At 43.5% G+C, this 13,591-nt stretch overlaps 1 protein-coding gene across 1 annotated transcript in view; it reads left to right on the top strand.

The window, feature by feature from the left end:
* The window catches only part of LOC125352540 (semaphorin-4D-like), a 40,974-nt gene that overhangs the window by 23,746 nt on the left and 3,637 nt on the right, over positions 1-13,591 (top strand). The window contains exons 9-16 of the mRNA XM_048347699.1: positions 1,483-1,581; positions 4,280-4,373; positions 5,871-5,984; positions 6,760-6,911; positions 9,049-9,222; positions 9,301-9,441; positions 10,435-10,657; positions 11,662-11,777. Coding sequence (XP_048203656.1) covers positions 1,483-1,581; positions 4,280-4,373; positions 5,871-5,984; positions 6,760-6,911; positions 9,049-9,222; positions 9,301-9,441; positions 10,435-10,657; positions 11,662-11,777 — 1,113 coding nt within the window. The remainder of the gene's footprint in view (positions 1-1,482; positions 1,582-4,279; positions 4,374-5,870; positions 5,985-6,759; positions 6,912-9,048; positions 9,223-9,300; positions 9,442-10,434; positions 10,658-11,661; positions 11,778-13,591) is intronic.

Genomic DNA, 13,591 nt, shown 5'->3' with positions numbered 1-13,591 from the left:
AGGATTATATTTATTCAAACATGTAAGGTTTTTGCTGCAGAAATCAATTCCTGATGCCCACTGGCATCAGATATTTAGGATTTCTAGTCCTTTCAGCAGCCCGAGGTCAGGAGCTTTGCCAGGATTTGGACAGAAACCCATCTTTTAGGCACTTCCACACAGTGCTCATTTAAGGTACACTGGGGGAGTGTTCTTTCCCTCAGGGTCACCCTCTACCCATAATGCCACTGGGTCTCTGCCTGGTGTTAGGCAGGCATCCTAGTTCTCAGACTGTGAGAGCCCATTAGTCCCTGATTATTACTTATGACAGTTGAGTTATGTCAAATTTCAGCCACTCTTGGCTAATTGTGAAGCTGAAAAATGTTAAATATGTTTAATATTTGAATCTAAATCTAGTGTTTCTTGAAGAAAGGAAAGGAGAGCAGACACAGGTGGAATCTGATGTTCTGTAGGCTCTTTAGAGAGTGAACCAGCTACTCAATAGTCCCTTAGTGTCCCAGAAATGGAGGGACAAAGGGTGAACAAATGCAGCAGTGGTACTCTCTAGATACTGTGTTGAAAATGAGCTATACAACTTGTGGATGGGGATGGGAGGAAAAAAGTGGGAGAGAGCAAGGGAAGGGATGACATTGTCCAAAAGAAAGGTATTGGTAACCTGACTTATGTAATGGTAACACCTTTGTACATGACCTTTGTAATAACAATTTTTAAATGAATTTCTTAATGCTCCCAGTGTGTGGAGGATAGAGTAATAAGGAGCCCCTCCTTGCCCTGTAGAGTAGAGCAAATTATGAATCCCATCAGTTTAAAAACAGTCATAGCCAAAAGAATCTTTACTAATTTGAGACAGTTTCAGACTAGAGCAAATGCAATCCAAGTAGTGTTCCCCCTAAAGTAGTGGTGTGGACTCCTAATGTCATCGTTGATTTCCGTGTGGGTCTCTATAATGAAAAGCTGAGCCCAGCTGGCTCACAACCCAGTTTCTCCCTTCCAGCGTCCTGGGCCCCTCAAAATGCGGTTTCCAGCTCTCTGTGTAGGAATGGAGATCATGATTCCCTAGAAGGCAAGAGACCATTGTATGTAAGGTACACTAGGACAGATTTGGTAACCAAAGGAATGATTAATGTGTTTAATGAGAGTAAAATACTTTTTTTCTATAGTAGTTTCTCCAGGACAATTTGAGGTCTGCTCATTTCTTTCTTGGGTCTATAAGCCTTTGCAATGTATCAATTTGGGATTGAACTTATTGTGCCTTTTATCTTAATAGCCTGAGAATACCACAGAGATTATCATTACACAACTCAGCTAAGAATATAGGCATACACAGGTGTCCAGGCTGTCACACTTCACTCCACAGAACTGGCAAGCCATCAGATGGGGAGCAGGAGGTCAGGAAGGAGGGGCAATGGAGAGTGCAATTCACAATGTTAATATGGAGCGGTTTTCAGTGGCTGGTTATTGATAGTGTTTCTCTCCCCACAGACAGAATGCCTTAACTACATCCGAGTGCTGCAGCCACTCAGCACAGGCTCCCTCTACGTATGTGGAACCAACGCCTTCCAGCCCATCTGTGACCACCTGGTAAGCTCACAGTAGTCTGCATAGTAGTTAAAGCACAGTGGAACCCTGGGAAGGCATAGCACAAACTCCACCACAGAAACCCTGGGATTGTCTCATGTCAGCTGTGAGGGCTGGGGAAGCCCAAGGCCCCTTCCAAAAGCCCCACTAGGTTTGGAAACAGCATGTAAGCCTTATTGTCCTTGGCCAAGGGTATGACTTGAGGTACAGCACAACGCATAAGTGGAGCTTTGGCAGTTCAGAGTAAAAGAACATTCTAAAAAGTGAACTAGTGACTGTCACAACCGTGTAATATGACACGGCCTGGCTGTGGTGGGCTCCTGTCTTGTGGATGAAGGTCTTTACCTGGTGTTCTTGCTTGCTGCAGTGGTGGCACTTGGATGTTGCCACTTGCTGTCTTGTTATTCTGCCCATTCAGTGGCTGTTCTGGGCCCACTCATTTACTCTGGTTGATGTGAATGGGGCACCTAATATCCTTCAAGATTCAAATCCTTGACTGTTCTGACTGGCATCTCCTAGATCCTGTTGTGGGGGAAAGGGAGGAAGTATGTATGTAGGAGGAGTATATTCCTCACCCAACATTCAAACAGCTGAGAAGCTCAGACTATCCTGTCTAACCCCGTTAGAAGCTATTCCTTTTATTCAGATTATCAGATGATCTATTTGACAGTGATCAACTACAGTGAGAGGAACATTTTAAATACATGTATGGCAGGGTTGGCAATGAAGCACATTTTCTAGAGACTATTGTGGATGCAATAAGCTCCTAACACCTGACAGACAGAAATGTGCCACACAGAGGTCCTTCTTATCATATGGGGATACACTCAAAGCCCCCATAGATGCCTAAAACCTAAGGTAGTACCAAACCACACACTGTGTGCCTGATGAGCAAGATGGCTTCTCAATGACGACTAGGCAGGTAGTGCACACAGCACAGACACACAGAACAAAGGGATGATTCACATTCTGTGCAGGCACAGCGGGATCACAGGAGGCCATCACACTGCTCAGAGCCCTCAGCTGGCGTTAGATGATTGGAAACATGGAATAGGAAACAGCTTACAGAATACAGATATGAAAAGCTTTGTTTAATTAATTTGAAATTTTTAAAACATTAATAGCTTCAGTGGAGATGTAGAGTATTTGCCTAATATGTATGAGACCCTGGGTTTGACCCCCAGCATTGCAGAATGACTATTTTTAATGTGAAATGATGACTTGGCAGAGACTATTGAAATTAAAAATACTTGCCCAGTATATAAGACACCTTGGCTTTGATCCCCAGCACTGAAAACAAACAACTAAAACAAGCAAGCAAATAAAAATCAATCCAACCTTGAGAGAGAAATGACAAGATAAAGTATGGGCTTCTTAAGAAATCCACTCAGCACAGGGTAAAAAAAGAGAAATAACTACAAAAGCAATACTTGCAAAACTGTTTGGTGTAAGTGAACTGAACACCTGGGGGGGGGGAGGGAAAGGGGGGGAGGGAGGAGGGCATGAGGGACAAGGCAACAAACAGTACAAGAAATGTATCCAATGCCCAACGTATGATACTGTAACCTCTCTGTACATCAGTTTGATAATAAAAATTTGAGAAAAAAAAAAAAAAAAGAAATCCACTCAGGTGGCTCAGTGTAGTTGCTCATGCCTATAATCCCAGCATTCAGGAAGCTGAGGCAGAGGGATCATGAGTTCAAGACAAGGCTATGCTACATATTGAGAGTTCATCTCATAGAAGACAGTCATTTTAGAAACTGGTTGCTTGCACATGCGTTTGTATGTGTGACATGGCACAAACATGCCACATTTTGTGCTGAGATCCACAGTGTGGCTTTACCTGGCTGTTGCTAGTCTCTTGACACAAGAACCTAAAGTTGATATGGGGTGGGAGGTTTCTCTGGGATATAAAACCTCAATCCTCAAAGAAGGTGTTTTTTTGTTTGTTTGAACACAAAAGAAAAGCTGTTGTACTAAAAATAGCTGTGCACCAAAGCATTTTCAGGGAAAAACGCGTATCATCCATCATTTCTAGGCCATGTCTGCTCTTCATTGCCTGTCATTTCAAATTGTCTCATGTTTCTCCAATTGGGAGCTTTCCAGATTTTTGTTTTGTTTTGTTTTCTGATAGTTGGATCTGCCCACTTTATCCCTATAAACTTTCAAGTTTCCTGTAAGATAGAGATTATTCTTCTAGGTTGAATCCCTAGCCTGTACTTTCATTGAGTGTACTTTAGATTTGCTCTGAGTTTTGAGACCCTACAATCATCTGGAATATGTTTACATAGGGGGAGGGAGGTAGAGAGTCTGTTTCTTATTTTTATTTTCTTTTTGTTTTGCCTGTTGACTGAGTAACATCATACTGTGTGCTTAGTGTAGTAAAATTGTGTACATGGTTTATGGTCACTTGTTATGGTCACATTCTTTATTTGGTTATCACTGCCCTCCTAACTGCCCTAGAGACACAAGAATCTCTGTCTCCATTTCCAGGATACAGAGACTATTATCCTGGGTGGTTCAGCCAGAGACTGAGGCACTGGTGCACACACTGAGCCGAATGACAAACAGCATGGCTCTGAGAGCGGGCTTCATGTGGTCCAGCACCCATTTCCTCCACCTTATTGGAAAGTTAAATGGTATACTGTTACAATGGAAAATTAGATACCTTATGATGTCTTTCCTCTTTATCTCACTGTAGAACTTAACATCCTTTAAGTTTCTGGGGATAAATGAAGATGGCAAAGGAAAGTGTCCCTTTGGCCCTGCACATAGCTGTACATCTGTCATGGTTGGTAAGTCCTGCCACTCATGCCGCTTCACACCCTCAGTTCTTTTCTTTATTAATTTTATTTATTTATTTATTGCCAAAGTGATGTAGAGAGGGGTAACGATTTCATACATAAGGAAGTGAGTACATTCCTTATCAATTTGTTACCTCCACCCTCATTTTTCTCCCCTCTCCCCCCCTTCCCAATTCTCTCCCCTCCAGTTCTACAGTTGGTTTACAGCATATTGTCTTGTAAGTACTGCTGTTGCATTGGTTTGCTTTTTACCCTTTATCTCATCAATTTGATGTTCCCCTTCCCTTCCCTAGTTCTGATAAATTATATACAATACCCAGGTACCAACATCAGTTACAGTGACATCATACACACCCAGTTCTTAGGTGCATGTTCTGACATGCACTAGATATGTGGCATCTATTCCTTCCAGTCATGTATTTCCTGCTTGTGTCTTAACATCAGCTGCCCTTACAGAAGCTGGATACCCCTCACTCTTCTTAGGAAGAGTTTTGGATAATTGTTCAAAGGGATAACCTTATAACCACCACTCTAGTAGTACACTGCTGTATACCCATCATTGTTACAAATATTGTAGGCTTATATTTGGGAGAAAAGTGAGCAAGCCATATAACTCTATACTACTTGTTGTGGTGTCAGACATTTGCAGTAAGCCATGCACATCATGGATACCCACTCCTATGCCAACTTACAGCACTTCTATTTACACTTTTTCAACAAAGTTGAAAACATACATCCATTTTGTCTTCACTTTGAGAACAGTGTTTAGTGAATTACATCAGATATTCAGTACTTAATTACAAAACAGGCCTTGGGTGAGGCAATTCTGTCTTCTTACAGGTTTGTGTAAGTATTCTGAGCACATTAACAGAGGTAAGGTGAGATATGTTGGCTACATTAAAGAGGAGGTGAGCTGGGCTCTGGTGGCTCATTCCTGTAATCTTAGCTATTCAAGAGGCTGAGATCTGAGGATTGTGGTTCAAAGTCAGCCCAGGCAGGAAAATCTGTGAGACTTTTATCTCCAATTAACCACCAGAAATCAGGAAGTGGCGCTGTGGCTCAAAATGGTAGATCATTAGCCTTGAACAGAAAAGCTCAGGAACCATGCCTAAGCACTGAGTTTAAGGCCATGACTGACAATAAAGAAGAGGTATATTAAATGTGCTGTTACATACAGTGTTTTCAATGCAAGAATTTTTTTATCACATGTAAACTATGATAAATTGAGGAACATTTATGTTTTCTGTCATTTTAATGGGTGCAGAAGTTCCTACTTTGTGTTGTTTCATTACTGCTCTTTAACTTACAATTCAGTGTAGATTCTGAAATATCTCTGTCAAAGAAGACACTGATGCAGGAGAAGTCAGGAATGTTTCTTCTCTTCCTGGGCTGAGGGGCTTAATTCAGATGTGAACAAATCATTCTTGGTGCCACAACAGAGGGCTAATTTGATTCCCTTTCTTCTTCTCTGCTCCTTGGCTGCTGCAGATGGACAGCTTTATTCGGGGACAGCAAGTAACTTTTTTGGAAACCAGTATATCATCTCCCGGATTACCCCCCAAAATTCTCTGCGGACAGAGTATGACACTGCCTTGCTATATGGTAAGATGCCATGAATGTAACAAGGTAGGTGTGCACCTGGTCACTTCCCCTTGGGCTGTCCCCAGAAGGTCCGGAGCTTTAGTTAGACCCACTGGGGTGATGACAGTGGAAAAGCAAAGGGTCACAGCTGGAGTCTAGGGTGTTCTGTTTAATGGATATTTGCTTAGAGAACACTGTTTATAGGTCTTGTCTCTCCCATCCCGAAAACATTTCAATGGTAAATGGAGAAGTAGGATATATCACATTGGGATGTGATATCATTTTGGCCTGGACAGATAAGATCAGGGAGACTTGCTCCCTGAAGACAATACCCAGTTTATGTCTATCTGGTTGGCTGAGTACTCCTTGAGGGTGGTCAGTTGGACTGCGGGATTCTTTGAAATCTATTGATCTAGGAATATCCTGATATATAGGGACACCCAGCTGGTCTCATAGCGGGGTACCTCCTTCCAGCAGCTGTGATTTAAGTCACATATTTAAAGCAGTATGTGGTCTGTTTGCCAGCTGACATGCCCCAGTAAGCTTCCGGGGTAATCCTGGGGGACTGTCTTGCAGGGCCACCTTTCTGAGGCTGAGGAGAATGAGATAGATATGGCCAGGCTTGGCACTGTCATCATCCCAGACTCTAAAGTTTCTTTGTGATGTGGCACAAACACTCTAGATGCCTTTACAGAGAAGCTCCCAGCCCCTAAGGCTGCACTAACTGGCTGGGATTCCATGGGGAGCAGTGACACAGCTCTCAGGACATGGATCGTCCTATGTCACCTCTCTGCAGAGCCTAACTTCGTCTTTGCCGATGTGATCCAAAAAGCCCCAGGCAGTCCTGAGGGCAAGGATGACAAGGTCTACTTCTTCTTCACTGAAGTGTCTGTGGAATATGAGTTTGTTTACAAGTTAAAGATCCCCCGCGTTGCGAGAGTGTGCAAGGTGAGCACTGCCCTGTCCACCCTGGATGTTTGCCCATGAAATCAGGTCTGGAATTTCATCTTTACCTGTCAGACAACACTTTCCTGACACAACAGCCACTGTTGAGGGCCCTAGAAGGTGCTAGAGTTCTGTTCTTGGAAAGTTTAATAGGAAGACTGAGGCAATGTCAGCAGGCAACACTCAACTAATTCGTTTGTAGTTTCCAACTTTGTTCTCAGACATTCCCCAAGCTGTAGAAGTGGGGTTTTATTGAATGTTTTCACCAGATCCTATGGAAATTGCAATCCTACTATTTGGAATATCAACCCTAGAGTAAACCATGAACTAATGGCTGAAGGTTAAGTAATAATTACACTGAAATGTTTATCAGGATCAATCTTGAAGGTTCAACAGAAGGCACATCAGCTGTAGTCAGGGTCAGATTTTACACCCCCAAAGGAAGTCAAAGATGCCCAGTTGCCACATGGCACTTCGATGTGGTGATCATCATGGGTCACTCTCATCACAGAAGCAAAGATTCTATGTGTGCATTTTATACAACTGGGCACTTTAGATGCCTCTCCCTTAAAAGCCCAATGAATAATGCAGAAAACAGACACCATACATACCAGTGTGTCTGCCTACCACCATACCAACTGGGACTCAATAATTCGGTCACCTGGTTGTCCCCCACCTATTGCTACCTCACTCCTCTTCTTACAGAGTTGAGTGGCATCAGTGCCCAGGCCAGGCTGGTACAGGGCAAGGCGTTCAGGTGATGGATAGCCAGAGCTCACTGTATATGTGTGACAGCCAGACAATATCTGTGCTCTGATCATGCTCATAGATATATGGCAGTTAGAAGAAAGGAGCCAGCCCTGCCTTGACATTGACCTTGATAGGCTCTGGGGATACTTGGTTGCAAGAACATCCAGTAACTCACTTTGTAGTCTGCCTCTGTCTACCCCAAACTGAAATGCCAAATGTTGGGCTCTGCAAGTCTGAGATGGATTCTGTATCCCTCCAGGTCTTTTTCTTGTCATGAGCTTGTTTATTCTACTGGACTGAGATCAGCATAAGCATAGCTCCCAGTCCCTCCCATCCTGTGCACACAGACTTTCCACTGCTCCTCAGGACCCGAAAGGCCAGGAGACAACTGGCTACAAATGTGCTGGAAATTTATGCTGCTATAATAGAAATTTTACTCTGCTAAATGACAGTGAGGTCCTCTTACAAGACTCATTTGTCCTTTTGTGATTTCACAATACAGATATGAAATTATTGTGTCCAAAATAAACAAGGCTCCTCCATCTCATACTCTTCTTCAAACCCGTCTCCTAATTTTCAGTTCACTTCTAGCGGATGCCTGAAACCACAGTACAGCATAGTACAACATAGTAACTAATTCACATATGCTATTTTGTCCTATATATGTATACCAATGATAAGGTTTGATGCATAAAATCAACACAGTAAACATGTTAACAATAGCTAATGGTAAATAGAACAATGACAATATTATATTCTAATAAAATTTATGTGAATGTGGTTCCCCTCTAAAATGAGTAAAACAAATAATCTGAAACTGTGAAAAACTTCCAGTAACCAAAATTTTAAGGGAATATAAAAATGTAGATAAGGGGGTTCATCTGTGTTCTCTGCAGATGACACATGGCATATGCTTCACAGTTGTCTTTCAGTCATCAGCTCACCAGTGTTTGGGAAGAACCTAGAAGGTCCAGAACACTTTAGCCATAATTTAGCAGATAGAATGGAAGAAAAAAACTTGATCTCTCAAAGATAAACATTCATGTATTCATAAAGATGAATTTCAGTATTAGATAACAACCACCACTGCCTAACATTGGCCTATCTGTAGGTACATCACAGTTGTGAAATTCATAGGAGCCAAAGGTCAGCTAGAACTCAGCAACATGCAAAGGACAGTGGAAATGTTCTTGGCTCCATTTCATCAAGTTTTCAGGGAGAGGGTGTCTGTCGTTAGTTTTGTTTTGATGCAGAAATTCTGATCCCAGCCAGCATAGAAGTCGTTGGTTTGCTTTTCCTCAGCAGAGCTTGTCTGGCAAGAACTGGCAATAAACTACATGCTGCCAGCCTATCTTATTTCCTCTGCCATGTCCTCTTTCTCGGGATTCAGGAGGACCATGGTGGCTTACGGATGTTGAAAAATAGGTGGACTTCCTTCCTCAAAGCCAAGCTCATCTGCTCCCGATCTGACATAGGCCTGGTCTTCAACATAGTGCAAGATGTCTTCGTGCTGCGGGCTCCAGACCTCGAGGAGCCAATATTCTATGCCCTCTTCACCCTGCAGGTGTAAGTGCCCTCAGCAGGTGGGGTGCATGACCACTTCTGTGAACACTCAACATTATCTCTCCTTTGCAGGGACAAGTTGGGGCTAGTGCAGCTGTCAGCTGTCTGTGCCTACACACTGTCCAGAGTAGAGGCAGTCTTTTCCCAAGGGAAGTACATGGAATCCAATATCAAGTGGGTGCCCTACAATGGCCCAGTGCCCACACCACGGCCAGGAGCGGTGAGCAGGGTGGGGTCTTCATGGGAGGGCTCTGCAAATGTCCAGACCAGAGGGTGGCATTGAGCACCTAACTCACTGCAGGTAGGTCACCTGCATGTAAATCTCTCTCTGCCAAAAGCTGTCTGTTGGCTGGGTTTGATGGCTGATGAGCCCAGCTTGGTCTTTCTCTTTCTTCCATTGTGTGTTGTATAACATGTCTCACCACACTGTAGCCAAATGAGGTGTGCTGTGGTGTCTTGTGAAATTAGCACTGTGTAATAGGACTATTTCATTTCAGGTTTCTGTCCAGAAACACGGTTTCTCTGCAAAGGCTTTTGCACTATTAGGATTTATCCTGTCTAGTAGTCAATAAGCATCATAGTCTCCCCTCCCCCCCAGTAAATGTAGTCAATGTTAGGTAAAAGGAATAAATAATCCCAGATCAATCTGACTGCTCACTTATTGTATCCCAAGTGGTAAATGGGTGTTTAAGTAGTTCTCAGATCAGCCTTGACCTGGTTCTCACAACTTTCGCCAGGACCAGCTCTCTCTCTAGATATCTTGTATTGCCACTGTTCTCTTTCTTCTGTGTGAATTCCATTCAGTAAAATGTGCTCCCTTGTGCTCATGAGTTTGAGTTTCTACACATCAGGCAGCTTGAACAAAAAAAATCCTTCTTGCCACTATCTTTTATGCCACTTACAATTGTCTGGTTTTCCCAGGAATGCCTACATGCTTCTTTGTGTCATGAGACAGCTATTATATGATTTTTTATTTGAAATTTTTGGTAATTTTTCATTGATAGATAATTCCTTTCTTTCTTATGTCTCCAAAGCACAATTTTATATTGTATCTGTCCTCTAAAACTGTGTTCTGACTATGATGTTGGGGCCACGTCAGGTTTCCATTGTCACTGTTTTCCAGAGACATTCAGCAGTGCACCTGACCTCACTCCAAATGCTGTGCTTGGTCAGTGATGGGCTAGCATGTTAACCAGTCACTTTTCTTCCACAGTGCATCGACAGTGAGGCACTTGCAACCAAGTATACCAGCTCTTTGGATTTACCAGATAATACACTGAGGTTCATCAGAGACCACCCTTTAATGGATGATGCAGTAACTCCAATAAACAACAAACCCAAGTTCATCAAAAAAGACATAAGCTACACCCAGATTGTGGTGGACAGGACCCAGGCTCTGGATGGGAAATTCTATGATGTCATGTTTATGAGCACAGGTAGGTGCTAAGGGCTTCAGTCACAGTTCATCGTGAGAAAAGGAAAGTTCACCTTTGTAGGTAGACTTGGCTTGTCTCTTGATGTAAATCTTTTCGTTTGTGACAGGATGAGTGGATTTTTGAGCATTCCACACTTGGAATTCCAAGTCTCTGTGACCATAGGGTTATGTGTGGGACACCTGTAGAACATGTAAATCCTAGCCTGTATGTGCTGGGCTGCGGTAAAGAAATCCCTTTTGCCTTGGAAAGGGGATGACATATCCTTGCCAGCATAGATTGTGTGCACCTATCAGACTCGCATTTCCTAAAGTGCTGGCAGCAGGCCTCCCTCATCAGCATACTCTAGAACCAGTATTTCTGAATAGATACAGTTGACTACAGCTACGACAACTGGTAGGACACTAAGCTCATCCTTGAAGCATTCTGGCTGTATGCCCTGCTCTCACCTGCCTGGGGTCTCTGTTAAGAGGAATTTGCATTAGAGCCAGTGGAGTCCAGAGACCACATCACTACCCATCTACCTTCTACTGTCTCAGCATTGACATTGTTGATGAATGATGTTGGGATCAACTATGAGACATGATTCATAAGAAAATTGAAATTACAAGTTAACTGGAGTTTCTAATTGGTCATTTGCCAAGGGCTTTCTTTTTTATTCCTAATGCAACATTATCCTCTATGTATCAGCATCTTTTTTTTTTCTGGCCAGTCCTGGGCCTGAGCACTGTCCCTGGCTTCTTTTTGCTCAAGGCTAGCATTCTGCCACTTGAGCCACAGTGCCACTTCTGATCATTTTCTATATATGTAGTGGTGAGGAATCGAACCCAGGGCTTCACGTACACGAGGCAAGCACTCTTGCCACTAGGCCATATTCCCAGCTCTGTCTCAGCATCTTCATTCAGTGAGTGATTCAAGACTGCAGAAGGGAGAGTTTGGATTCTGAGATGAGTGTTCTTGGTGTGTCCTCTGAGCTGCCTCACTGACCTGTAGTTTTAACCTTGCAGACAGAGGCACCCTGCACAAAGCTGTGAGCCTCGAGAATGATGTGTACATGATTGAGGAGACACAGCTTTTCCAGAATTCAGAGCCAGTCAAAACTCTGCTATTGTCTTCAAAGAAGGTAAAGGGGCCCAGGCTACAGGGTTAGGTGGCCATCTTCCCTGGTAAATTTGCATGTTTGTGACATTAGACTGGCCAGCCTGGGTTGGCTGCCCTGATCTGCTTTGCCCGTGTGAATTGGCCTTTGAAGCAGCACGTAAAACCTCTCTAGGAAAGTGGGATCTGACATATGGAAAAGGGGCCGACAGAATTGAGGAGTCAGTAGTTCACTGAGTCCTTACTCTAAGCCTGAGACTGCAGAGTGTGTAGGTGGAATGTCATGCTTTGCAGAGTTATCAATGCACTTGTTGATAAGAGAAAAGATGGCTCTGTAGTTCTCTCCTATGTCAGCACTCTACTTCCTTCTCAAATAGAAGCTGCAGTTGTTTTCTGTCAAAGGCTTGTCAGTGTATTTTGGAGGCCTGGGAATTAGAAGCATCAATAGAAGCACTCACCTTGGTCTTAGAGCTCCAATTAGCAGTAAGGACATTGGTGCGTTTATTAACAGGACATTTGGTGCCTGTTTACTAACACCATGCCTAACATGGCTTAACCTTTTCCTCACTCACAAAATATTATGCCTTTTGAATTTCAAAACCAGCCAAGTGGCTCACAACTGTAACCCTAGTTACTTAGAAGGCTGAGATCTGAGCATTGAAGTTCAAAGCCCATCCAGGCAGGAGAGTCTATGAGACTCTTATCTCCAATTAATTACCAAAAGAGCCAGAGTGATGTTGTGGCTCAAGTATTAGAGAGCTAGCCTGGAGCAATAAAACTCAAGGGCAGCATCCAAGCCCTGAATTCAAGCCCCAGGAATAACACACAAGCTGGGGTCCTTCGCCCCCAGCGCTCTCCTGTCCAGCGGGAGAGGCAGGGAGTGTACCCCATGGGGCGAGCCAAGAGGAGGTAAAGAGTCCCGAACCGCCCGCACCCAGGCTCCTTACTTAAAAAGGACACTTAGACGATGGTGGGGGGGGGGAAGGGGGGTGTCACACATTCTCCGCTTTAGTAAGGGGGGAACCACATTTATAAAGACCAGAGGGCGGCAGGAAGGGGAGGGCTGAGGGACCTCTGTAAGGGCATGTTGGCTATACGCAGCGCTGGGAAAATTGGCGGGCGAAGAGAGAGAGAGAGAGAGAGAGAGAGAGAGAGAGAGAGAGAGAGAGAGAGAGAGAGAGAGAGAGCTGTTTTCACAGCAGGTTCATGTTTACAAACATCCATCCAAGTTCTGCTAACCTCAGTACCCAGAAAACATAAGGTCTCTTGTTTCTCTGCCCTGTCCTCTCTCAGCCACTGCAAAGCCAGCTGTTTGTTAGTCCTGAAAGGGAAAAGAAATGAAAAATGAAATCTCATAGGCAAACTGTGACTCTCCAGATTCTTGGCATTGATCTGTGCTGTTTTGGTCTCCTCTTGTCTCAAGCCTAAGTGGGCCAGAGATGTACACTATGGCTGTTAGCCATTCCTGGCCAGAAAACTCTTGTACTTCTAGGAAATATACTGCGAGAGCCACAAACCTATGGGGTGACTGAATCTCAATACACATTAGCAATACATTTTCCCTTTGCTGCTACATTTTTTCTTTGCCACTTTTATTTTGGCAGTATTGTGATTTGAACTCAGGGTTTTGTGCTTAATAAGTATATGCTCTACACTTGATCCATATCCAAAGCCAGTCTTTCATTTATGTTTTGAAGAAAATGTTGCATTTTGCCTACACATGATTAGACCTCCTCCCTATTCAGGGTTCTTTGCAAAACTGAGTTTTCTGTGTAACCTAATGTCCAGTTTGTTTGTAGAGATTGTCTTGTTAACACTTTGTCTAGGCAATCCTCCCGA

This window comes from Perognathus longimembris, chromosome 1 (assembly GCF_023159225.1).
Source record: "Perognathus longimembris pacificus isolate PPM17 chromosome 1, ASM2315922v1, whole genome shotgun sequence".
In the NCBI taxonomy this organism is placed as follows: domain Eukaryota; kingdom Metazoa; phylum Chordata; class Mammalia; order Rodentia; family Heteromyidae; genus Perognathus; species Perognathus longimembris.
Note: the sequence above shows the minus strand (reverse complement) of the source record. Positions and strands in the feature narration are given on the sequence as shown.